General features: G+C 41.2%; 1 protein-coding gene across 2 annotated transcripts in view; it reads left to right on the forward strand.

Annotated features, from left to right (window-relative positions):
• The window catches only part of grm5b (glutamate receptor, metabotropic 5b), a 60,997-nt gene extending 35,060 nt beyond the window's left edge, over positions 1 to 25,937 (forward strand). For both annotated transcript variants that reach the window (XM_046388802.1, XM_046388800.1), the window contains exons 7-18: positions 8,697 to 8,932; positions 10,192 to 10,313; positions 10,878 to 11,002; positions 11,125 to 11,293; positions 11,452 to 11,578; positions 14,902 to 15,019; positions 15,243 to 15,429; positions 15,958 to 16,116; positions 17,067 to 17,192; positions 18,035 to 18,217; positions 19,071 to 19,237; positions 21,270 to 25,937. In XM_046388802.1, coding sequence (XP_046244758.1) covers positions 8,697 to 8,932; positions 10,192 to 10,313; positions 10,878 to 11,002; positions 11,125 to 11,293; positions 11,452 to 11,578; positions 14,902 to 15,019; positions 15,243 to 15,429; positions 15,958 to 16,116; positions 17,067 to 17,192; positions 18,035 to 18,217; positions 19,071 to 19,237; positions 21,270 to 22,365 — 2,815 coding nt within the window. In that variant the 3' untranslated portion in view covers positions 22,366 to 25,937. The remainder of the gene's footprint in view (positions 1 to 8,696; positions 8,933 to 10,191; positions 10,314 to 10,877; positions 11,003 to 11,124; positions 11,294 to 11,451; positions 11,579 to 14,901; positions 15,020 to 15,242; positions 15,430 to 15,957; positions 16,117 to 17,066; positions 17,193 to 18,034; positions 18,218 to 19,070; positions 19,238 to 21,269) is intronic.
• Positions 25,938 to 27,841: the final 1,904 nt, after the last annotated feature.

Consider the following 27,841-nt stretch of genomic DNA (forward strand, 5'->3'; position numbering starts at 1 on the left):
CCTTATTTGTAACTTTTTTGTGTGTCTCTCTCTTCAGCCTTGACAGTTTTGTTTCTGTCCCCATGTCACAAATCAAATCAGCTTTTGCTGTCTGAAGGCCCTGGGGAAATCAGCTAAGTTGCCAAAATGTGAAACATGCCCTGTATGCTGAAACTAGCCCGAACGAAGTGCGTGCGTGGGTGCACTTCTGTCTGTGTGTCTGACAGTTGAGGAGGTGAGGACATCTATAAGGTTAGTGCGAGTTGTGGCTCGTCAGGTTCACTGTGGAGGCTGGGATTATGGAAAGTATTAGGGTTGGGTATAAGAGTTACACTCCATCACTGGAGGAAAATGGAATACTTTCATGGAAATACTGACTGTAAATTGAAAATGCTTAATTGCAGTTTTGCTCATTGTTTTTTTGAAGATTGAAGACTCTCATTGCTCATATTATTCCACATCCACATTAAAAACCACATTATAAATATTAATATTTTGCAAATGTGTTTCTCTGGCTGTGTTTGAATTACTGTCCTTTTTTCCCAGGCAGTTAGGTAACTGAAATTTAGTGACAATCTGCCCGTGTATTTCTGGTTTTCTCAAAGACTGAGTAATAGTCTGGGAAATAAATAGCAAATATGAGCAGCAGAGGGAGAGGGGGAGAGAATAAAATGGATTGAGAAGGGAAAAATAATGTGAGAGATGGTCAGTCAGTGATCAATTAAAAAAGGAAAGCCTTATGACATGGAGAACAAGCACAATAACACAACTAAAGGGAACAAAGCATGATTTTAAAAAACAGATGTGTTTGCATACACAAGGCTCATAGATAGCCAGATAGATGGGCAGATACATAGATAAGACCCAGCAACAAGGCCTGAGAGTAACAATAGAACAAGGGAAGGCAGAAGTCAGTGTGACAGAGATAAAGAGAGATGTATGAAGTAGAAGTGGAAAGAGTTAAAAAAAAAACGCAGATCCACATGTTGAGAAAATAGAAACAGGAAAAAGGCGATGAGAGCTGTGTGTCAGAGAAAATAGAGATGGAGTGTAATGAAGTGAGACATCGATAAGATGAGTAAAAGTGAACCTGCTACCAAGTTCAGCAGACGTGGGCTGCGCCGCTTCATGTGGGTGCGTGTTATTGAATGACGGGCGTGTAAAGTGGTCTGATCACTCACATAATTACACAGCTGGATACACACATGTACACAGGCCTTGGATCCATCTCTCTCTCTCTCTCTCTCTCTCTCTCTCTCTCTCTCTCTCTCTCTCTCTCTCTCTCTCTCTCTCTCTCTCTGTTTAGCACCATTACGTCTGTGTGTGTGACAGTTCTGACATTTCGCTTAATGAGTTTTGTTGTCGTCGTAGTGAGCTTTGACCTCCATTTGGCTGAAGCTGTTGATAGATGAGGTGCTGTGGCTCAGGACTGGTTGATACTTTTGGGTGAAATTATGGTTTGCAAGAAAAGCTCAGACTTTTTCTAAAGTTTCACTTTATAGCATGATTTGATGTTTTCTTTATACTTTTTGTGTCACTAATATGATTTGTCTGCACACTAAATATACAATGAAAAATGTAAAGCATGAATTTCTCCCAAGTAGTTTGAAGATCACAGTATGTGATACTGATATCACATTATGGTGGCCTTTGTCCTTCCCTCATAGCAGATATAATGTACAGTATCGATATTAGATGTCATTAAGGCTTAAGTCCTGCTGTTTATCAAAAAACACATAGGCCATATGTTGAGTTGATGGTAACGCATAGTTTTACACTGTTGCAGTGCACAGGCATAATACAAGAATTACTTGAATCCAGTCATGTATCATCTTTAGCGTCAGAATTGCAGAAGCACTGCAACTTAACAGAGCTTTACTTACTTGTCGATTTGTCTTTGATCGGTGCAACAATTCCCATCTTAAATCGTAAGTCTGCCACCATTTTCAAACCTGAATTTAAATCTGATAGCTTTGCACACAGAAACTGCAAAAGAAAGATTAGCTGATGTGCTCATAAAGCCGTTAATCATTAAAATCCAGGGCACTGAACAGATCTTTTTTCACCATCCATCAGTGAAGAGGAACTGATTGAGCTAACTCTTAAAGTCATGCATCTCAACTTGAGAGCTCTCTCCCTCACAAATTGCAACTGCATAGGATTAGCCAGAAGCACACTATAAAGGCAAATTCACATGATCCTTTGGACAACGTCAGTGTTTGTTGTTCTGTTTTTTGTTTTCTAAGTTTGAATTTTGACAGCTGAGACTGCACACATACAGCTGTTGGATGTACACAGACATGCAGAGCAGCTTTTGCTTTTTTTTCCCTTTCATTTTTTCCCGTTCTATCAGATTGTAGCCACCTTCCTGTGTTCACTTTCCCTACTTGTGTTGTCCAGCTAATTAATGCTGTCAGGTTTGGTTGGTGGACTGCTGGTGTGTGTGTATATGTGTGTGCGCGCAGTATGGTTGTAAGCAGCAGATGCTCATCTCGAATCTCTGCCAGGTTGCCATGGCAGCCAGTGAGTGGGTGGGTTGGGGTCGCGTGGTAGACTTTCATTTCTAAAGTGACCCATTGGCAGCACAAGGTCAGGTCAGATTCAGATATTTTTCCAATTCAAAATCTGTGACCTTATTTTCCCGAGCTAAACCAGTCTGTAAACCAGTCACTACAATGATCGCAAAACAATCCAAATTTGTTCCCTAATATAATAAATTGAAATGCACGCCTCCACTCTCTACTCTCTCATTAGACATTGGGTGTAGCAAGACCAAGCACAACATGGGGTCAAAAGGAAGTAATAACACAAATGAATATTTCCCTTAAGCTTTGGATATCCACACACTGTGGCTCGTTCACAGATTAAATATTATCAGCTCACTTTAACTCAGATGAAACAGGGATGGCCTTCTTTAGTCGAACAGTGCAAAGCTCACACTTTGATACAGTCACAATAAATATTTATTTAACTGTTGCCATGTTCATCTTTATATCTTCAACAGTCTTAGTCAAAAATTTTTTAAGCTCTTTACTAATTAGGCATAACATCTCTGGTCAGATGCATTTCACAGTGCACAGCAACATTTAATTGTGGCGTAAATGCAAGCACAGTCAGTGGAACATACAACGGCAAACAGAAGTAGATTCAAGGAACTAAAGTGAAGCCATAAAATGCTTAAATTAAAAATCCAAGCTACATTGAACTGTGACTGTACAGGGACAAAATGTGTAACGGAGTCTGGAAGAAATCTGAGTTTGCGGTTTAAATTTGGAACTCAGTCTCAGCTGTATAACGCATACAGTGGAAGCCGTCCATTCGCTGCTTCTGAGACAGAGTGAATATGTGCTTAGGCAGTCATATTGAGTAAAAATCCCCTTTGCTTGGTATCTAAGTGCAACTTTCTGGTTTTCTAAGAATAAAGAGATGCTAAAAGCAACATATTGCCACAGTGCTCTGCTTGTACTTTGCGCTGCTCACGTGGCCTGTTAATGTTTTTGTTCAGTGTGTTCAGTTTCCCTGCAGCCAAACCACCTGCAGACCTTTGCTAGAATTCAAAGAGTGAAAAACTTCTGGCTCAAGATGAATTTCATAACCAAGAAAGAACCAACTGAAAATTAATAATCACTCGCAAATGAGTTCCAGTTTCTATTTATATTTTAAATGAACAGAATGGAAAGGCAATTGCCCCAGGCCTCAGTATGTGGAATGGGTTTGTAAAAGTTCTGCATAAGGTAGTGCACTGGCCTACAACACTGGCATACTGTACTATTATGCAAATAGAATTTCCAATATTGGTAGAGACAGGCCATCTGATGTTAATTGCATAGTGAATAAAAAAGTTCAGTGCGTGTGAGTGTGTGTGTGTGTGTGTGTGTGTGAGAGAGAGAGAGTGGGAGAGGATGTGTGTGGGTGTGTGTGCATTCACTTAAAATCCAGTGTGCTCTAATGAGACACAAAGTACAGACAGCAGGTTGAGCGTGGGCTGGCAACCATGGAAACGGCCTTGGGCTCCGAGACATGTGGAGAGAGAGAGAGAGAGAGAGGAGGATGTCATTAAAAGCAGTTATTTTGATCAAGACTAGAGCGAGTGATTGATCGATCAGCTGAGAGATGCATGGAAAACCATTGTTTCAATTTCAGAGATGTGCATGCACACACACACACACACGCACACACACTCTTTGCACTTGTATAAATGTAGATATTTACCCTGAAGGCTTCTTGTGGCAGCATCGCCCACACAGTTACATACTGATTGATTGGTGAACATCTGTGTGTATTTTTATGCATGTTTGTTGCATTTGGTTTAAAATCTGTGCAACACATGTACAACTCCTGTACACATTATTCTTTTGAATTGAGGGCGAAGAGTGCAAAGCTCGCCAAAGCTCGCCCGCCACCGTGATGTACTGACATTTGTTGTTCATGAGGTGAATATATTACGACTCATTAGGAAACCATGGACACACATACTCTGCCAAGGGCAGGTTAGGTGCCTTTAAATGATGTTAAACATTGAATTAAAGTTTTTTGGGATACTGCTCACTGTGTTTTCCAGCCACCCTAAGTGATTTGAGTTGAAACACATATTTAATACATGCAGTTACTGGAGTTTTTTGTGGCACTGTTATTTAGGGAAAAAGAACTGTTTTGTGTATTGTTTCAGCCCTGACACCAAAACTGCAGTTTGCTGTAACATTACAGCCCTACTGTGCTTCACCGCCTACTTTGAATCGAGGCGAGTGACCAAGATATCGAGCAGGAGCAGGTGAAGACAGACCTCACTGTGTGTTCGAAAAAATAGATGGCTTTGTTGCAAAACAGCATGTGTGCTGTCGTACATGTCAGGTCTCTTTCATTCATCTAAAAAGAGGCCCTTACATAGCATATTATTTAAACGTGTAATCTTATGATGCATCGTCCCATTTTGGAACAAAACCTGGGATTGTGAGTCATTGATTTACATGTCAACAAACATGAAAAATGTTTCAATTATAAAATAAATCTGTGGGATTCAGAAGGAAGTGTATGTTTATCGTTTGTGTTGCTCCAACAAGTGTGGGAGTCACTGTGTTAACTGGGAAATGATTAAAATCCCATTTTTGTGCTATTTGTTCAAAACAGAGAACAGTGCAAATATGATTTTCTTTGATTGTGTTTGGGAGCTAACTGAACATATTACTTCCTGAATAGGCAATTAGAAATTTGTTGATAAAACACTGCATATTTTTTCATCAGTGATTAGTATCTTTATTTATATTCTCAGACAGTATAATACAGTGGCCGTTTTGTGAGACAGTGAGAGGATGGACATATTGAAGTTTGGGGATTGGCTTCAGAACCTCAGCAGCACAAGCAAAGCTGCTTCTTTGAATTAAGGAGAACTTTCCAGAAATATTTTTTACTTTCAGGTGGTGATTAATGCAAGTGTGGCTGTGAATGTGTTTGTGTGCATGCAGTCTCTGCTGTTTATTTTGACCTCTGAGCAGCTGCAGGTGTGACCTGCTGGGAAGCTTGCCAAACAGGTGACAAGTGAAAGAAAGGAAGAGATGAGCGGGAGTCAGAAAGGGAAAGAAATTAAGAAAAAAATCCTAAAAACAAAATGGTCGGAAAAAGAATATGAGCTAGATGTGGCAGGAGAGAAACTTTATATACAGCACATGTGAAGAAATAACCAAAAAAGAGAGACAGAGACAAGAACATATTGACAGACGGATGCAGCGGAATGTGAATGCGTTGGAGATTTGGGAAGAAAAACAGAGTGAAGGGGCTCAAGGGAAAGTTGAAGGTGTTAATGAGAGAGGGCGAAAGAGACAGATGGAGAGAATAGTGCAAGAAGAAAAAGAAATCTATTGGATAAGAGTGCAGAATGATGATCGATTGTGTACTTCTGAATGTTTTCTGTGCATCTATCTGTCAATTTCTTTGATTTTGTCTTTTTCTTTTCTCCTTCCTTTCTTCCTTTTTCTCCTTTCTCACTCTCTCACACACTTTGTCTCATAGCGCCAATGACAACAAGTCAATAACGACGGCGTCCTCTGCACGACACCAGGGACAAAACTGTTCAATGGTTTTGAGCAGCAGGGTGGATCTCTAATAGTTACAACAGTCGTTACTCAAAACTGTTTCACGCTCCATTGATTTACTTTTCATCTACAAGACTCATTTTACAGAGAGATGAGTTTAGGTCAAGCCAGAATCTGATGTAGAACAATTCAATTCAGTAGTCTTACTGAAACAGGATTGTTTCTGAGGAACAGTGCATATGAGAAATAAGTTGATAATATTGTGACTGTGTCTTGCATTCAAGATGTTAACATTAGTTTTCTTGCCTTGTGTCCTTTTACAAAGTCACAATGGTGACTTGCCACCCATTGTGGATGCTCAATATTGCAATTTTCTGTGCAATTGAAGAGTGATTGAATAATTTTTAAAGGCTCAAAAAATTAAAATTAACTGGCAATTCATAAAGAAAAGATTACTGATTCCTTCTTCTTAAAGTAGCATTTCTTGATTCATCTACGACAACAAGCCAAACAAACACTGGTGACAGAACTGCTGCCCACCCATCGTACAAATATGATGCCCGGCATCCACACAAGCACGCATACTCACATTTATTTGGATGGTTACAGGCATGGTCTGTCATTTAATGGATAGCCATCTAGAAATGTGATTTATGGCTACAGCTCAGAGGCAGAGGGTGACAAGAAGAACGACAGACAGAAAGATAGAGAAAAAGGGGGACAGTTAGAGAGGCGCAAATGGTGGCAGACAGGGGAAGCATTTTACACACACACACACACACACACACACACACACAAACACTTTGGGTCTCCAATCAGACTGAGGCTGGGAGGACTGCTGTAGGAGAAAATGAGTTTTGTTCTCTGGAGGCTCAGAGAGAGAGAGAGAGAGAGATAGATAGAAGAAAAGAAAGAAGGAAAGAATCTCCACTGGAAGAGCTGAGAATGATTGTCTTGCTTGAGGCCATGTTGGCAGTAGTGAAAGGAGGAGAGAAGATTTGTCATTCACATCTACTTCTCTCTCTTCTCCTTCTTCTTTTTATCTCACCCTCTCCCTCCCTCACACACACACACGCGCACACACACACACAGTGCCATATGTGATTCCTTGAGGATCAGTAAACCCAAATTTTCCTCCCCAAAAATCCGAGCTACAGCAAGATGTCTCCACAGTTTATGTGTGTGTAGTGTAGGGTTGTTTCATTCGTCTTGCTGGTGTCTGACGGGGCATGACTGTGAGCTGCTGCCAAAATACTCCGTCTGACCTAGATCATCCCAGTACCCGGCTGGCTTGTGTGTGTGTGTGTGTGTGTGTGTCTGTCTCTGTGCATAGTGTTCATGGCTATTTGTCAGTGATACGATGAATTTTGGACATTGCCCATAATGATGTAAGAGCTCCCTCCCACATGTCCTCTGACTCTCTGCTAATCATTCTGTTTGTGACTCCTTTCACCATGTTTCTCCCTGATTTGCTATTTCTGCTTCTCCATCTCTCCCTCCTCTTTCCTGCCTTTCTGCTTCTGATTCTGTTGGTTTGTCCCTTCCTCTGAGAAAACTGGAGCACTCACCAAATGACTGTCTTTATCGCTCTGTGTGTGTGTGTGTGTGTGTGTGTGTGTGTGTGTGTGTGTGTGTGTGTGTGTGTGTGTGTGTTTAAGATAGGGTTTATTTGTTATGGTGACATATTGGTGCCCCTATGTTTCACCTCTCAACCCAAACACTTAATTTCATACAATAACAGGCATGTCAGGTTGATTACTTTAACTACCAGTATCAAATCCTATAGAGGCTGGCCCTATAAAAAGGTCCATAGCCCCACATGGCCAATTAAACCCTTGCTGTAACAGAGTGGGTTCCCTTAGTTATTAGTGTAGTGTATTATTGTAATAAAAATCCAATTATCAGATCCAATATTTCTAATTTTTTCTGTCAAAATGGTGATAAACTAAATGAACTTTAAAACGCGCTACTTTGGCTCTGATGCAGCTGCCTCTCTCTGCATGTGGTCATCTGCAAAGTAACTGGTAACTAAAGTTATCAAATGTAGTGCAGCAAAAAGTACAATATTTGCCTTCCAAATGTCATGGAGTGAAATTATAAAGTAGCAGAAAATGGAAAAACTCAAAGTAAAGTACATTTACCTCAAAACTGTACTTTTTTTTGCTTGTTCCTAAATTTTGATGCAAATAGTGCAAATCCAAATAATCTGTTTGGTATTTGAAATAAATATATTGGTTGGTCCCTACAAGTGAGGTTCTATTATAGAAAGAAGGACCCCGAATACAGTAGTAGAGACCTGATGAGGCGTAAGAATTTTATACTGGGAGGCTTATTCAAGTGGTCCAATCTGTCCTTGAATCAGCCACATTATTTCAACTTTCAGGTAAGAAAATCACAAAGAAAATTTGCTCACATAGTTCAGCCACAGTCTCCTATTCTCCTATCTCCTATTGTCTGTAAACAATAAACTAATCTCGTCAAGTTCTCTAAATAGCCTGTGCAGCATAATCATCAGAAGTGTTTGAGAAGGTGTCAAATGGCTACCACCACATATTCTGAAGAAACAATGCAAATTTTGTTTTGATTGCAGAACAGAGGAGCTGGTATTTTCATTCTCGCACGTAAATTTGAAGGGCTTTTGGAGTTTGCTAAACTTTTTTGTTTGCCTCTTTATGTGTTTCTTTGCAGCGATGGATGGGCGGACCGGTACGACGTAACAGATGGCTACGTCAAAGAAGCAGCCGGCGGTATTACCATCAAGCTCCAGTCGGCCGATGTGAAGTGGTTTGATGAGTACTATCTTAAACTTCGTCCTGAGAACAACCACAGGAACCCCTGGTTTCCAGAGTTCTGGCAGCATCGTTTCCACTGTCGCCTTAAAGGCCACCCACAGGAGAGCGGCAAATATAACCGCACTTGTAGCAGTGAGTATAGACACATGAACATATGAGGACAACAAAAACAAAATATTTTAGAGGCGTTTTTATTGTTATATTTGTTGTTGATTTTAATTCTTCAGTCCTTCAAGATGTAATGGGATAAAACCTGAAAATGACTTCTTAAACTCCTGTAAGATTGCAGCTAGTGATCATTTTTATTTGCGATTTATCATTTCTTCTATAAAATCAAAGTTAAAAAAAAACTGAAAAATGCTCACCACAATAAGCCTGTGAATATTCTCATTCATCCAGGTCATGGTTATCTCAAGGAAATTCAATCGAATGCAACTGGACTTAGTTATTTGTCTTTGAAGACGTTTCACCTCTCATCCAAGAGGCTTCATCAGTTCATGCTCGCTTGACTAGGCTGGAACTAGTCCGGACTCTTGGATGAGAGGTGAAACGTCTTCAAAGACAAATAACTAAGTCCAGTTGCATTCGATTGAATTTCCTTGAGATGCTCACCACAATACCTTTTCAGTGTCTTCAAATTGCTTCTTTTGTCCAACCAGCAGTGCAAAACCAAAAGACTTTTCAGTTACATAAATGACAAAGTAAAAATTGCTTGCACGTTCATTTGATTGTCAGAGTAGTTGGCTGTTTAGTTTATTTCAGTCAGCTGATCATTGCAGCTTAACACCTGTAGTAGTATGGACATGCCCACAGTCTTGGGCACGGAGAAACAGAGCGGCTTCATTGTTTTTTCAACATAACGGGCTGCACTACCAATCCGCATTTTTATTGACAGGCTTTCATAATGGGCGCCATAAATGCAAAGAACATACACACACAAAACATTCAAACAGACACACTCCCACACACATACACACACACACACCATATGGATACACACAGCTTTCTGGCTCATCTGGAGCCATCCCTCGTAGCTGTGGGTGCGCCCTCCCTTTATTTCTTTGTATTCATCTCTTGCCATCTTTCTCTTTCTGTTTCATTCTCTCCATTCATACGCAAAATGCTGTGTGAGAGCGGCATCAAAGGGATTCATGTCTCATGTATTCTAATGAAATGGGACATGAAATACAAATGAACAGGGAACAGAAAAAAGCAGGTGGAGGTGGGATGTGGCCGATGAGAAGAAATGAGAGGAAAGAGAGTGGTCTTTGATGTCAGGAAATAAACCAGACTGTTTTTCATAAAAGTAGAGGGTAAATTAAGAGTTTCTCAAATATACCTGCCTTTCTCTTTCCATTCCCTCCTCCAACTCTACCCACAAACCTCTGCAGAGCGAGAGTCACTTCGGCAGCAGTATGCACAGGACACGAAGATGGGGTTTGTCATTAATGCCATCTACTCGATGGCATATGGCCTGCATAACATGCAACGGGCACTCTGCCCAGGCTATCAGGTAGGTCCTGCTCCAATGGATGAATGCAGGGATAGACTAGCACAAACCAAGGAGATAAAGGAAGTAGATTTGGGGGAGGGGGGGGAATGGTCGGCGTAAAATGAAGGTACCAGCTGGGTATTGCTGCCGTTTTATACTTGATCTTGTTTCCATGGGGGTCATTTTTGACTTACTGTCATACTGCATACACAGTGCAAAATGGGAACTTTGCTGACTGAAAATAAAGAAGTAAATACATGACTGGTGCTTTTCATTTACAGATTTTACAGCATATGCATTGTAACTTTGTGCTAATGACTTTAATCTATAATATTTCAGACATGGGTCTAATTTTTTGAAGATGATTCAGTTTGGCACCGTTACAGTTGTTACTGTTACAGCACTGTTATACTGTTGCAGTGATCGGCCAGAATAAGAATGCAATGACTCTCCAAGTTTCATTGAACTTGGAGAGTTCAGCTCTTTAAATTTTAATCAGCATAGATGATGATTGACCACCATTTGTGACTTATGCACAATGCAAAAATAGATTGATGGCATGACATGATGTTCATGTATTTTAAGGGCCTTTGTGATGCCATGCGACCTATAGATGGTGCTACACTCCTGGACTTCCTAATGAAAACCAACTTCACAGGCGTGTCAGGGGAGGGAATCTTATTTGATGAGAACGGAGACTCACCTGGCAGGTACGCAGTGTAACTGAGTAAAGGATTTCCTTTTCGTGTGGCCTTTGGAGTTTTAGGGTTACATGACACGACTGTGTGTTAATGTGCTGAATATGTACTGTTTATGTGCTTTTAATTCACAGGTATGAAATAATGAACTTCAAGAAGATGGGCAAGGACTACTATGACTACATTAATGTTGGCAGTTGGGACAACAGAGGTTTGAAAATAGATGATGATGAAATTTGGCCCAACAAAGATGCTATAATCAAGTCAGTCTGCAGTGAACCCTGCGACAAAGGACAGATTAAGGTAAGATAACCAGTAAAATGTCTGGTTACATGTGGCATTTTCAAATATTTTTATGCTAGATAAAATACATAAAGCACTACACGTGATTCAGTCGAAGTTCTTTCCACTCTGTAATTTTTAAAAAGATAATTACTGGCAATACTGTGAATCCGATCCAGGTGATCCGTAAAGGTGAGGTGAGCTGCTGCTGGACGTGCACCCCCTGTAAAGAGAACGAGTTTGTGTTTGACGAGTACACCTGCCGAGCCTGTGAACTGGGCTCCTGGCCTAATAATGACCTCACAGGTTAGTCTCTGTGTGTTTGTGTCTGATTGTTTATATGTAACAAGTGTAGTTTCACATTTCACAAGGATATTTTTATTTTCCAAGAAAACACTTGAACATAATCTGCAATGAATACATGAAACAGTATTTGATCATGTTCCTGCGTAAAAATGTGTGCAGCAGTTGTAATGCTACTCAGAGTAAACCAGGCAATGACTGCTCTGTGTGTGTGTATGGTCAGAGAATAAAAGATGTTTAATAGAAAGAAATGACAGCAAGCCAGCATGACATGACAACCCTTTGATACTGTACTGCCACAATGTGGCATACACATAAGAACGTTCCTGTAAAGTGGGCACAATACTTGCATAACTTTAAATGGTAGTAAACACGCCTTCAGTCAATAGAGGTTCATTAATAATTATACCCTCAGACCTCTGCAACATCCAAAGTCTTTCCAAACTGTCAGCAAGAGATGAGGGTGATACAACTCTTGATGACAGGCGTGTTGGCAGAAATACAATACAGCCAACACTCAACAGCAGTCATGCATAAGTTGGCTTAAGGTTTGCTGTCTGCCAGCAGCAGTTCAGCTGCTTCTAAACAGAAGTAGACAAGTACTAAAGAATATGTTTGTATCAGTTTCTTCGTTTGCATTGATACATACATGTACCTGAATTCAGACTTCTGCTTTTTGTCTTTGTTGTCTTCATTTTTCACTTGTCACCGCTGGAGTTATACTTGCATTTTGGAGGAGCTGTCATGTTGTACAGTATAATGATTGATTGGAGAGTTGCTGCAGCACCTATGCCAGTCAGATCCATCCTCTGACGTGAGCTGTCTGTTGACATGGGGCCCATTGAGTCAGAGTGCAATTGTGTATTCAGTATATTTGGGGGCAGACTGTTGCTGATTACAGTATATTACCGTACAGTAATCCCTGAACAAGATACACTAGAGAGAGAAACTGGAAGATGATCGGTTGTTTCACCCTCCTTTCCTATTTCTCTCTCCTCCCTTTTCGTCCCCCTTGCTCATCCCTTTAATTTGTGACCAACATGGTCACCAGTGTTTTAATTACTCTGCATCGCGAACAGCTTTTGATGCAAATACTTTTTGGTTGCCTTGAATATTTATTTCCTCTCTATTGCGTTCGAAGCAGTTGGATATTGCCTTGTTATGCTTGCAGCTGCTCATTATACTGCTTGCTAGCTCCTCACCAACCTCAATGATTAAAACATGAATGGGGGACTGCTGAAAATTCAGATTGAGCTTCACTGCCAGACACAGAAGCATCCTTAAACTGAAACAGTGAGCAAACCAGTGAGAAAATGCCAAAGAGAAAGCTGACAGTGAAAAACAAGGGAGATAAAGAATTGAAAGGGCGGTTGACATTACCCATGTATTACCTTGTGTTGTTCATGTGCATGAGTACGTGTATATGACTCATTTCATCAACAATAAGTGCTGCATGTCCCCCAGCGGGGATGCATGGAACAGTAATAATGAGGTGTAAACAAACTGCTTGCCCTGTTCCTCCAGCAGACATTTTGATCTCTCTCCCTCAGGCCAAAAAAGGAGAGAAAGAGTGTGAGAGATGAAGCAGAAAGAGAGATAAAGAGGGAGAGGGAGCAGAAGAGATATAACAAGGCCTCAGCTGGCAGGGACAGAGGTGCAGTAAGTCTGAAAACCATAGAACGAAAGAGGAGTTTTGTAGACAGCAGTAGAAGAAAAATGAGGAAAAGTGAGTGAGAGTGAGAGAAAAGTGACTTAGAAACTTGAAGTGGAGGAAAAGGGAATGTGGCAGAGAGAGAGAGAGATAGAGATGGGTGGAGATGAATAGAAGCTCTGACAGAAGCAGCAGCAGCCAGGGAGAGTGAAAGGAGCAGAAAAAGGGGAGTATTAGCTTTGGGATTTGAGCCTCTCCACTGATCGGTAAAGTTCCACAGTCTGAGGGAGAATTTTGAAGGAGTTTGCCTCAGAACTTTATATTGAGTGAACCCTCCAAACGATCCCTCTCGCCTTAATGCACCAGTTTGGTTTAGGGTCAAACACGACTGCAGATTCCATGAACTAATCAAGTGTTAAAGTTCAGATGTAGCCTTTAACACTAGCCACTGATTTTCGCCTGCATGTAGAGAATCTAAGAGAAAAACTGTGAACCTGGATTTTCGCCTCCAACATCTAGTTGTCTGTGGGCAGGATTAATTTTGAGCTAAATTCTTAGCAGGTTCCTCAGTTTCCTCTCTTTTTAATTTTCATGCATTGTCTTGACCCCTCATTGCAAGACAGGATAGCTACTTTTGTCTCCTAAAAAGCAGCTATGTTGAGATAATAAATAAACACAACTTTCCTGATGTTGAACTGTTAGAGAAAGATGTGATATGAGATACTAAATTAGAAGAAAGTACACCCAGATCTGTGATTTTGTTGTGAAGCTAATCCATTTTGACTTTTTTCTACACAATGGTCATTAGCATACTGGTTAATATTATGATTTTATCCAATTTTAACTGAAATGGCACTTGCAAGTGAGCCACACCCTCTGCTGAATACTGCGGTCTTATTTTCTGTCTGTTACTGTCCCCTTGGCTCACATTCAGCAATCAGGCTGCTGTGTACGCCTCTAGACCAAACCACATCACTGATTTTATAAACTTTATTGACTGTGTTAAAGACATTAAATTACTTAACTCTTTTTTAATGACTGTTCTGCCTCTTCCTCTCCCCTTGCAACTTGCGCTACTTTATGAAGGAGTGTGTGTCTGTATGTGTGTTTGAGTGAGAGAAACGCAAAGAAGCAGCAAGAGAGAGGAAAGAAAAAGATAGAGAAAGTGAAGATGTATATGAACAAAAGGTTTTAGCACTATTTTCGTCTATGTGCCTTCCTGCTGCTACAGGACATCTATACCAAGCAACCGGATAATTTCAGCAAGCTTTAAGATGGATTGTAATTAGGACTCTCCCTTTTAATTAATGGCACTTTATCTTCTTGCTTAGGAGCAAGACAGAAATGGAGGGAGGGAGGACAGGAGCGAGAGAATTGGGGAGAAAGGTAGTAGGGATGAAGATGAAAAGAGATAGGGGAGATATGAGGGGGGACAGAGTGATGGATGGGAATCACATAGAAAAAGAGAGTAGCAAGAAGCAGATACAAAAATTGAATGTCAGGGGAACAAGAGAAAGAGGGGGAGGAGTAAGGAGGGATAGGAAAGAAAGTGTGGACAACAGTGAAGTATTGTAACATGGCTCTCACTCTGCATTATCCAGCTACTGGACCTCACGCACATCCAATGAAGGTCTCATTGATTTTGTATAAAGACATACATCTCTTTCGTCTGCAGGCTGTGACTCAATCCCAGTGGAGTACCTGCGCTGGGGAGACCCTGAGCCCATTGCTGCTGTGGTCTTTGCCTGCCTTGGTCAAATGGCCACGTTCTTTGTCACCGCAGTCTTCATCAGGTAACAAATCTCTGATCTGTCTGAGGAAAGATATGAACTGAGGAAAATAATGCAAGCAGTGTTAGACTGGACAGATATATGCACGATGCACACTCATTTTGACATCTCGGCTCTGAGCACATTTTAAATTCTCATATACTGTATGCCTGCCTGTGTATGTATCTTCACTTACACGCTGGTGTTTCTGCATGTGATTGTTTGTCTGAATGTGTCTGTGTTTAAGGTTCCGGGACACCCCAGTAGTGAAATCTTCCAGTAGGGAGCTGTGCTACATAATACTGGCAGGGATCTGTCTGGGGTACCTGTGCACCTTCAGCCTCATAGCCAAACCCCATGTCATCCACTGCTACCTCCAACGACTGGGAATAGGTCTGTCACCTGCCATGAGTTACTCTGCGCTTGTCACAAAGGTGAGGGCTGGGTTAAAGATTTGTGAAGTGAGTATGAGATGTAGGGTGCAGCAGCTCTGCGAGGTCATTAGATCTGCGCTAACCTGATTCGGTCATCAGTAGTCTGAGGAATAGTCACAGAAAAGCTTCAGATGCTGGAGAGTCAGCAGCAGGGATACATCTGTGGGTGGATCTAATTATTGAACAAAACAGCAGCTATAATAATGCTGAAGAGAGGCAAAGGTCTACCTTACCTCTGTTCTATGGGGTTTTGGGAATGATGGCTGAGGTAACCGGGAGGTAGAGTGAAACTACAGAAGGCAACTGCACTAACCTTCCCATGAGAAATGACCTTGAGCCTATTGCACTATATTTTGCCTGTTGTGTACAATTATCTTTTAAATCAAAGTGTTTCTTACTAATCTGTCTGCAAAAAAAACAATGGCAGCAGTGTAGAAATACAGAAAGCAAATGGCCAGAATGTAGATACAGCATCTTCAGTGTATACTTTATGAAAAGGTCCTGATGGTGTTTGCAATCTGACTCCAGACAAACCGCATCGCTCGGATCCTGGCAGGCAGCAAGAAGAAGATCTGTACAAAGAAACCTCGCTTCATGTCTGCATGCGCTCAGCTCATCATTGCCTTCCTCCTCATATTGCTGCAGCTGGGCATCATCGTGGCTCTCTTCCTCATGGAGCCACCTGAGGTAAGCGGTGTGTGTGTGTGTGTGTGTGTGAGAGAGTGAGTGTGTGAGGGAGAGAGAGATGCTCCATTGAAAGATAGACGCAGGAGATTCAGCCTCTGCCCTTCTCTCTCCCTGCCGAGTTTGCATGCTACTGTGTCTCTCTCCCCCCCGTATGTTTCTCTGTTAGTCCTCTCTGTGTGAATGCTGTTGTCCTTTGCTGTGTTTGTGTGACTTGTCCTCTTTCCAGGACTCTGTGGTGAAGAGGTCACGTTGCTCTAATATTTCAGCCAACACCTGAAACTGCTCACTTGTCTATCTGGTCCTATCTACGTTTTGTCATTATAACTGAATATATTAGGATTTTATGTTTTGAATCTATTGCATGACAACGTCTATTGTGTCTCTGTCTGTCCTTGGAGAGAGAGATCCCGGATTCCCAGATTCTTCCTGATGTTTCTTCCATTATTTTTCCCTGTTGAAAATGTTTTGGGGGAGGTGTTTCCTCATTTGAATCCAGGGTCTAACGAGAGAAGGTGTTATATGCTGTACGGATTGTAAAGCCCCTTGAGACAAGTTGTTATTTGTGATATCGGGCTACATATATAAAACTGCCTTGATTTGACAAGAACAAATTAACAGACAAATGAACACAGAGAGAGATGTAAAGAAGAATGACTTAAGCTGAAAATTTAAATAACATCATCATTACGCTTTTAGTTTTCAAGAGTCTGTTTCTACTAGCAGCATGTATCGTATTGTTACTGAAGCTCTAATGCATTTTTGTTATCTTAATCCAAGGCAGTTACTGTACAGCTTCACAGTCTTCCTGAAGGCCACCGTTGATACGGATAGGCAAGGGTGATTCCCATTTTTCTGGAAGATAAAGAAGATGATGCTTGTAGCAACATCTTCAAGTTCTTTTTTTTTTTTATTATCATTGGCACATTCTGTTTCCTCCTCTGACTTTATAGGTAATCCATGACTACCCCAGCATCCGCCAGGTCAACCTCATTTGCAACACCACTAACCTGGCCGTGGTCGCCCCACTGGGATACAATTGCCTGCTCATTCTCAGCTGCACTTTCTATGCCTTCAAGGTACCAGCCAAAGTATTCTTGGCTATTGTATATTACAGCTCTAATTCCAAAAAAGTTGGGTACTTTGATGAGGATAAATAAAAATAGACACTTTGTAAAACCATTGTGGATAAAAACAGTTCATTTGCAAATGACTGCATTCTGATTTTTCTTTTTTTACACTTTCCACAGCGTCCCAACTTTTTTGAGACAAGGATTCTTCTTAACATTGAAAGTCTTGTGCTGACTATGATTGCATTTTTTTCTATAACATCGTATGACATAAATGACATTGTTGCAATCAAATTCTCACAAAATTCAATTAGCGGGCACTTAAAATCCAAAGGACGCATGCTGGGGCCGTAGGTTCTTACGTGTAGGAAAGTGTACGCGCACCACGTGTTCATTTCATTGTATGTACATTCAAATTAGAGAAATGTCACACAGACAAAAAGTGAGCAGCGTTGATTGAAAAACTGTTTGTGTTTGGTGGTCTGCAACCTTTCAGCAGCAGCAGTAAATGAATTCCACTAAACACATTATAAAGTCAGTGTCTGATTATTGACGCCCAGCGACTGTTCTTTGTCCACACCTTGTTAGCAGAATGGTAAAAAGAAAGAAACATACCCTGCAAGTTGAGCAGATAAATTAACCGTGTTTAGGAGCACAACAGCAGAGAAAACCAGTACAGTTCTGGTGGTGATTGGCTATAACAGCATGTTTCCCCTAGTTGCGCATGATGGTGAGGTTAGCATCAGTGTTTTTGCTTTGTCAGAATCCACCAAAAGATTCAGCAACAATCAAGAAATGCATGAATGTTTGCTTATACGTTCTCTCTGACTCTGTCTCTCTCTCTCTCCAAGACTCGCAACGTCCCTGCTAATTTCAACGAGGCTAAGTACATTGCCTTTACCATGTACACCACCTGTATTATCTGGCTAGCCTTTGTACCCATCTACTTTGGCTCCAACTACAAAATTATCACCATGTGCTTCAGTGTCAGCCTCAGTGCCACTGTGGCTCTGTGCTGCATGTTTGTACCCAAGGTAAGAATAAAGCTAAAATCCATAGTTTCTGCTTCTCACTCATTTCCTGTTTCCTGGTTTCAGTCTCCCTTAACATTGAGCTTCTGCTTTAAACCTCTGAAAACATTAACAGCATATATTAGAAAAGTTCAAATGTACTGTGTTCATAATCAGTCTAAATCAGTGCACCGCAGCCACAACAACAGTGTTAATACCTCATACCAATAATTACTCATGTGACCCATATGCATTTATCACACCCGTGAGTGCTCATGCGATTGTGCTGAGCAAACATGAAGAAACTACAGGCGAAAAGCGTTCTCCACTCTCAGTAAAGCTACAGTAAAATCATTTCAGTGTGTGAGGGTTTATGTTCATCTTAGATGCTCCTCCTCCTTGACCAACACCTGATCACATATACTGGCTGTTAAAACCATGTAATTGTAAGTGAGTGTTCAATTTAGGTTTTTGAATAAACAATTAGAAACTAGTTTGAAGCTTGTTTAAAATATTTGCGTGTATCGTGTTTTCCCCCCACTTGCAATAGCAAAGTCTTACTGTGGTGCTTCAAAGTGACAGTTTGTGCTCAAGCAACAGCACAAATGCAGTCAATAAAAAAAAAAAAATAGCCACTGCTTCATTTTAAGAATTGTGTTTTTATGAGACTAACATTAAAAAAGGTGATTCACGACAGCCCTTCATCACTCCTCTAAAAAGAACTTTTATTAAAAGCCTTGTGTAGACACACAGCATCAAATTATTTCCAGTAACAGACGCAGTGATGTGGGTCTTTGCTCTTTCTGTGTTCTTATTAAATTGAGTGAAGTCACTTGTGAACGATTTCTGACATGGATCATGTTTTATTTCACATCAGGTGTACATCATTCTCGCTAAACCAGAGCGTAACGTGCGCAGTGCCTTTACCACAAGCACAGTGGTGCGCATGCACGTGGGCGACGGCAAATCGTCCTCAGCCGCCAGCCGCTCTTCTAGTCTGGTTAACCTGTGGAAACGCAGAGGCTCTACTGGAGAGACACTCAGGTATGTGTGTGTGTGTGTGTGTGTGTGTGTGTGTGTATACACACACACACACACTAGAGGCCTATTGCTGGGTTAATGTCAGGTTACTCCTCAGTTACAATCCAAGGCACCATTTCTATAATGGCCCTGCTCTGAGACTATTTATGGTGTGTGTGTGTGTGTGTGTGTCTGTGTGCTTTCTGAGAGGTTGATTCTCTGAACTCCTCTGAGTCTGCTTGACTGTTCCTCTGACCCTAACATGAACTGCAGACAATTGCCTAATGGAGACATGGCAACGAAGGACAGAGAGACAGAGAGGAGGAGGAGGAGGAGGAAGGGAGGGAAGAGAGAAATTTCCAATGGAGAATGTGAATACAGAGAAGATGGAGGGAACAGGCAGAGCGAGGCAATGCAGAAGTGATGGAAAAGAAAGAGAAGAAAGGCTAATGGAATAGAAATATAAAAGATCACACCCATCCACTAGTCATCTACAGCAACAAGGAACTGATCAAAGGACACAAAGAGAGTGACGCAGAGCCACTTGCCCAGAATGAAAAGGGGAGAAAAAAGACACGAACACATTTTCGGTTGTCAGCAGGATGCTGCAGCTCACCTCGCTTGGCAAGCGAGATTTCAATCATGCTCTTATGAGAAATGTCGGGAGTGTTTCCGTCTTTGTTATTTTATTCCCGTCTTCCACTCGCCATCTCTTTTAGTCCTGCCGTCCTCTGTGGGTGGTGGTAATTGGCAGGGATGTCTGTCTCCTCAGTTTTGGGCTGGAAACTGTTGCCTTTGAGTTGCTGACAGACATGAAACCAGCAGACCAGGAGAGATAAAGGAGAAATATTTCAAATAAATATTTGACTGATGTTTGAACCAAGTAAATTGTTTACCTTCACCAGGCATTCGAGCTGGATACGATATATGTAAGATAAGATCAATCCAGCACTTGTTCAGCATGTGTAACATGTCACAGCCAATAGGAGTTCCTGGACCTGCCTCGCTCTAAAGTCTCTAGTAAGAGAGTCTTGTTATGGGATTAAATGAGTAGATCACAGCACTGTACATGTATAGGTGCAGCATATGCACAGGTGAATGTGTGTATAAACAACAAATGTGTGCGAGTATACCAGAGTCTGTGTGTGTGTGTGTGTGTCTCCAGGGTGATTTGAGTTCTGTTCACCCCCAGCCATGAATGGTGTGAGGTTTAATCAGAATTTCCACTATAGATTAATCACACTAATTAACCTGACAAAAAGATGAGAGGAAGAAATGGGGAGGGAGTGGGCATTGGACAGAGTGCTGTGACTGATGTGAAGCAGAGAAAAGTGGGGGAAAAATGCAAGATAGAGGGAGACAGAGAGAGAGAGAAACTGACAAAGAAAAATGAAAAACATACTGTCATGCAAAAATAGAACAGAAAATTAATTATAATGAAATTACTCTGCTGATGAAGTCCAGTTGATTCTGTGTGGTTGAGTCAAGGCTCCGTTTGACTGTGTTTGTATCTAATGACATTACTCATTGAGGATAATACATTTTATGTAAATGTGTTTCACTGTTTTGGCTCATAATGCTTACTGACTACTAACGGGTGTCGCTTGATTTGCTCCATAAAAGAAGTATAATTGTCTTTTCTTAGCAACATTATTAGTTCATTTTTGAGAAAAATCTTATTTAATACTTTATCAAGGAGATGTTGCTGTCAAAGTAGACTCGAAATAACAATGAACAGCACCATAAAATTAACACCCACTGCGGAAACAAATATCAAAGTGTACTTTAACAAGGTCCTATCAATACAAATGAAAAAATAACTTTCTTCTGTATATAAGCTGAAAACAAAGAAAAGTATTTTGTACTAACTTGTTCATCTAATCTTTTAATGAGAAATCAGAATTTGATTTTCTACATCAAACAAACCCCACAACAAACAAACTACTAATTGTCTGATTGTGTTAAATTGATTGTGTGGTAAATCTGCCTCCCAGCACTAAAAACAGCTCTCTCTTTGTTTCCTTCCACTTCCTTCCACTTCCTTCCTGTGCTCCAGCTCTAATGGTAAATCGGTGTCGTGGGCGCAGACGGAGCGCAGCAGTTCACGTGGCAGCCACCTGTGGCAGCGGCTGTCCTTCCACATCAAGAAGAAGGAGAACAATCAGACTGCTGTCATCAAGCCCTTCTCCAAGACCTCTGAAGAGCGTTACTGTGGAGGGGGGGACCTGCCCCCACACGTCCCTCTGCCCTCCCTGCCCTCTCTGCCCTCCATGTCCTCGCTGCCCAGTCATCCTGACTCTGTCACAGACAAGACCCTGTACGAGCTGTCGGAAGCAGAGGAGCGTTACTCGGTCACCTACCGGCCTCAGACGCCTTCACCAATAAGCACGGTCAGCCAGAGGCTTGGGGCGGGTTTTGGCGAGGAGTGTCAGATGACTAGTGTTCCAAAGTACCCGAGCAGCACCTGCAGCGGCGGCAGCGGCGGCAGTAGCTGCGGTCCGTCCAGCAGCGGCTCGACTGTCGCGGGGACTGACTGTCGTTTGGTTCCTGTGGACGATCAGCTGGCACAGCCCCAGAGTTCACTGATGGATCAGATCAGCTGTGTGGTGAACCGCTTCACCGCCAACATCACCGAGCTCAACAGTATGATGTTGTCACCTTCTCCGACGCACTCGCACACCACGCACAAACACGCCCCTCCTTCTCCTCGCTCCACCGACCCATACCTGTTGCCCCGTGAAATCCAGATGCCCCCGACCCTCACCACCTTCGCTGACGTCCAGCCCCTCCCGCCTGTTGAGTCCGGCTTGGGGGCTCGGGGTGGCTGTCTTGCTCACCCTCTTCCTCCTTCACCTTATCCCCTGCCGCCTCCTCATCCACAGACCTCCCCTTCTCTCTCCCCCATGCGAGGAGGACTGATCACCTGCCTCACCGATTCTCCTCTGAGGAGGGCGGAGTTGGAAGAGGAGCTCATTGCTTTGACTCCGCCGTCACCTTTCCGCGATTCCCTGGCATCTAGTAGTGGCTCGCCTGTCTCAGAGACAGATCTGTATCTCCCTCCAGTCCCCTCCCACCCCCCTCCCTCCCCCCCTTCACCCAGGTACAACAGACTGACACTCAGAAACTACAGCCAGAGTTCATCCTCACTGTGAGGAAGAGGTGACGAGTAAAGAAAATGCCGAAGTGAAGAGGAGCACTCAAAAACAACAGTCAGTCAGTATGATAGAGGAGGATGGAAAGAAATCCATTTGTCCATACGTGGAGTAAAAACCTGAAGTAAAGGAGTCATGGACGGCTGGTTGTGGTTGGTGAAGACATCAAGCTGCGACAGTCTGCTGTCTTTGTGTTTACATGTTTGCAGTGAGATGCAAGTACAAGAAGCTTGGCCACGTTGTATCTTCTTAGTGCTGTTTCTTGGAAGTGAAGAACTGCAAAAAATGGCCACTGTTGCTCTCCAGTGTTGTGGTGTCTGACAGCCAGAAAATATTCTTGAAGAGCTATGAGTCAGTTAGTTTTGGGTAGTGGCCTTAAGGTAAAATGGCTATTAACTAATTAGAGATTGTGAATGTGTGAGAGTGTGTGTGTGTGTGTGTGTGTGTGTGTGTGTGTGAGTGAGTATATTTTTGCTGTATGTTAGTTAAGGAGAGGTAATGGCTACATGACAGTGAAGGGTACTGATTAGGTAAGACTCCTGAAGCCTGGATGAACTAAACAGAGGCTATCAAGGGCACATATATATTTATTCATGCACACACACACACACACACAGCACACAGGTGTTAGCACACATACACAAATACAATGTAAGGGAAAAAAAAACATTGTAAATATGTGAGAGGTTATGGATTTTTCTGTGGTTATAAAATCCAACATGCTTCTGACTAAAGTGCATTGTGTTAACATACCAGTTTGTATGTTACTCTGAAGAACTTTCTCACAAAAGCATCTTTTTGTTCATTCAGCTGTCCCCTCCACATAGCTTTCTTTTCCTCAGTCCCTCTTTCTCTCGCTGCTTTCTTTTATCCTGCCAGTATTTCAGTATTTTCTACTCTTCCAGTTAGTTTTTTTCAGAAGTTTGAATGTATATTTTCTACATGACTCCTGAAGTAGTTGGGACCAAACCTTTTGTACCTCTCTGTCCTGTGACTCGAGAAAGAGGGAGAGGACGGTTCGACAAGACCAGGTCTTGTTTTATCATAATTATCTTTTGTCATTAAATCTTGTTTGGGTGGATTATTGGCAGATATCTCGACTCCAGAGCTTCTCTTTAGTGTGTGACATTTAACAGTGCATTTTGGTGAGGCTCAGCTGGATTCCAGTCATGACTCGTGACATTTTCTCCTCACAATGTATCAGCAGGACACAGGTCTCACTCTGTTTCATCAAAGGCAGTGCTTTGAATGGATTTAATTGGAATCACAATCATTTCTTATGTTAGTGGGCACAGATTGATAGATTCAAGCTGGGAGAGCCTCCTCCACCTCAATTTCAACCAGACTCATCTGTTGCACCTGTTTGACCTTCTCTGCTATTTTCATTCAAAGAAGGGCAGAGATTGATATTGAACACTCGATTTATCAGTCATCTAAAGAAAGCAAATCAGTGAATGAAAATATTAATCTGTTGCATTAAAGTAAAGTCAAACCTAATGAGACTAATCCCAAATGTCATCTATTCTGTTTGGGAAAAATGTTGCAAGTGAATGTAATCCAGGTGGTAATTACGTTTTCTCTAAAAAGGCATTTGGCCATAGTAATATATCTTTGCTTTTTTGGGGGAAATGGGGTTTGCTTTAGAGAGATTCTTACCCTCAGATTTTGGTATAAAGTTCAAAATTCAAGATGTTTATGCACTGTAGCATTCGACTCATAAATGCTCGGGTAAATTGTTGAACCATATAGAATTTAAAACCCAAAATATCTAATTTGGCTATTTAACATTTGTGTAAAAACATAAGCTGGAGTGATGTACTTACATGTGCCAACACTTGAACAGAATTTGGGAGTACCCAGAGTCGCACTGGGATATAAAATGTGCCGATGAATGCATTCACTAAGATGCTTTTGAGAAATGGGGCCTTGGCTTTGTGTCTGCTCCCTCCACAGAGGAAAACACTCAGCAAAGTCAAGAAAAAAAAACAAAAAACAAAAGTCAGAAGGTTGTGATACGCAACACAAGCATTTTTAGACATGTATGACGAATGTTTCCTGCAGCAAGACATGGATCTGACTGAATTCAAGGTAATCGGGCCGTTGGTATCAGAACAAGACTCTCTAATTCAAACATGTTGCCTTTGTATTATTGTCCATCTCCATGTTTTCTGCAGCGTACGCATTCGTCTGCCATTACAGCTGACTGATGCAGCCCATGTTCTGAATTTTCCTTGTGAGTATAGTATTTCTGCTCTACAGTAGCCAGCAAGAACAAACTCAAAGTGATTCTGTAAATACTAAGGGCATGCAAAGACCGTTCTGTTTTGTTTCAGATGAAAGTAATTTTCTTTACATATCAACAAAGGTGAAAAACAAAAAAGAAAAAAAAGCGATGTTTTTGAACTATGTTATAACATCATATGGTACCAATATGTGTTACGACTACAGAAACTGTGTTACTACTCTGAATGTGTGAGTGACCATTCCTATTCAAATGTCTTGTAATTCAACAATATAATAATAATGAATATTAATATGATTATTGTGCCAAAGGGGTTAGGGAGGGTCTAGCTTATTAGCTTGTCAGTAAATAGGTGGTTTCATACAAAAAAAAGAAAAAATGTAAATGTAAAACTGTTTCTATTGTTTTGGATATTTTATATATAAATATTCCACATTTTTTCCAGTGTAAAAGCAATATTATCCATACATACAGACGGTGCACATCTGAGGCATTTCTGAAATCCTAAACAAAGTTTTAGATTGTTTTTCTTTTTCATCCTTCTGTGATTTGTGGTGGGCAGTTCAGCAAGGAAAACGGTGGGGAGATAAGTTGACATTTTTCTTTACATTTTCTCTTTCTGTAATGAGAGGTTTACATTTACTCATTTCTAGTAACAAAGATGGTGCGATTCGCATTTTTTACGGCGTTTTCCAGCCTGTATTCTTGGTTCAGTCTCAGTTCTAAACTTTTAGTCAGAGTCCAGTCCACTGATGACCTGACTGCAGTGTGAAGTAGTAAAGGAGATTTCTTTGTGCCATTGTTTTTGGTTTTTTGCTGTGCTGTTTATTTAAGTGTGCGGGTTAATGAAGACACAAACCCTTGGTCTGGTGTAGCTACAATATGTCTCTGTACCTCAGAGCACGACAATAAACTTCTTGGTTCCTGCAAAAACAAAAACAAACTTTGTAGATATGCACAATCGACATCTGAGATAATTGTGAGACGTTTTCCTCATGATAGACATAGATGCTGAAAAAGCATGCAACAAGAACCTTTGGTCATAATTGTTGACATAATTGGTTCTTGTGTCGAAGTGCTGTCTGTGCATCCTCATTATCTCTGCTTCTACTCGTCTAGTTTGAACAATCTGGGCCGTGATTTGTAGAAAAAATAAATAAATAAAGGAGCCAGGACTATTGTTGAGATGTCTCTGGGAAGGAGAGCTGCTGTCACTGACAGTGTTTAAAGAATGCCAAGAGAGTAACGGGGAGCTTGCTTCAGCACTTCGGCTGCACGTTATCAGCCCTCTGGGCGAGGCTCGACAGTTGTGTGCTACCCCCCTCACAAAGCAAAACAAAAAGACGGGATCAGCACTTGAATCTACTGCTGTCTTATCCTCTTTAAGGGCTCAGTTCAGTGACATCATCTTATACAGGACCAATAATAAGTAGCAGCAGGCTTATCATTAAATTGCAGGAAGAGTTAATTTAGCAGAGCGTTATGACCAGTTTAAAAAAAAAAAAAAAAAAAAAGAAAGTCAAGCAGGCACTGATTTCCAAGCTGAAGATAAACTTTACTCTGTCATCTGTTTTGTAGCATTTTGATAAAGTACACTTTCATTTGAGTCCATTCTCTTCTCAGCTGTCAGGGGATTTTTACACCTCTTGAATTTCTACCATTTTCCATTACAAATGTGCAGTAATCACCCTTGTATGGGAATGAGAGAAATCGAGCTACAGCATAGTAGTAAGGCAGAAAGAGCATTTTGTTGACAAACTGTAAGCTTTCTCACTAATACCAGTGATCCAGAGTTTAGCCCTACCTCAAGGATCACAAAAATCTCCCCCTCGCATTAATCCGGGGTGATCTCAGTTATAGATATTTCCCCTCTTATTCTAGCCAAAACATGATGATGATGAGTAAAATCTTGTGTTCGTCAGGAAGATGATCTCCTGATGATGTCTACCCAAAATGCTGTTGGCTGACTTATTTTAGTGAATGCACTCTAAAGAATTGGATTGATAATCCCTGCTCTCAAAAACACTTTTAATCCAGACGTGCACATCTGCTGATCGGAGGGGGGAAAAAAAGGACACAAGGTCATTTATCTTATACCTTTAGAATGAAAACCAGTCCACAGTCCATCAACGGGTCCCTCTTGTCTCTATATACATAATCATGGGGCTGTTTCACAACTGCATTTATGAACAAAGCTGGGTGTCAGGGTGCAGTGTAATTTATTTTGGATTGCAGAAATCAGCATCTGTCAGCAGAGTGGTGATGTACTGATGAGGGATACCACAGGAGGAGTATGACAAAAAACAATCATTTACGCCTTCATTAGTCTGACTGTGTTGTTTTGATGAAGCAGCCTCTCCTTCCGCCATGTCTGAGTGTTTGTTTGGTTTGACACAGAAAACAGAACTACGTTTACTATGTAAACACCACGTCAACATATGGTTGTACGCGCTGTTATGGCAGACTGGGAGAAGTTTGTTTTGTCAGCCCGCTGTCACAGACTCGCATAATTATTATAAATGATGTGCCATGATAAACACCTTTGAGTGTTTATTGGTAGATATCACAAATTGTTTCTTTTAGCAGTCTTCATGAAATGAGTAAATCACAAGATGCTTATGTGAGGTAACGACAGCATTGTGGAAGGATACTCGGCCCTGCTGTCGAGAATAGCATATTCTTTATTCCACTGAAGCGTTTACAAATGAACTGATGCAGTAAATGTGCAGCCTGAGGTAAAATGCACCCTATAGACAGTACCTGCAGTTTCAACATTTAAACACTAAACTACATCTTATGATGTTTGCACATTGGATGAGTCCACTTTAACTGCAGACGGTCTAATGAAACCCATGGCCCGCGAGGGGAAGGTGACGGCTTGGTGTCTTAAAAATGACAGTATTTTTGTAAGTTTGTCTGAAGCTGCTGATTTGAATGTTGCTTTTTATAACAGAGTAAAGAGCATGTGTGATTTGATGCGTGGTTGTTTTCTCAACCAATAGAGTAAAAAGAATTTGTTGTTGATGTAGGTGATATATATACACACACATATATATATCTATATATATATAGATATATATATATAGATATATATATATATGGAGAGAGAAGGAGATGGAGTAGCTAAATAAGAAGTTAGGTTCTATATTATATTGATTAGGAGTAAGAGAGTAGTTTGTGTATGCATTTATTTGGATTCAGGATTTGTGACAAAATGGAATAAAGTATTAAGCA

The sequence above is a fragment of the Scatophagus argus genome, chromosome 5 (assembly GCF_020382885.2).
Source record: "Scatophagus argus isolate fScaArg1 chromosome 5, fScaArg1.pri, whole genome shotgun sequence".
Lineage (NCBI taxonomy): Eukaryota > Metazoa > Chordata > Actinopteri > Scatophagidae > Scatophagus > Scatophagus argus.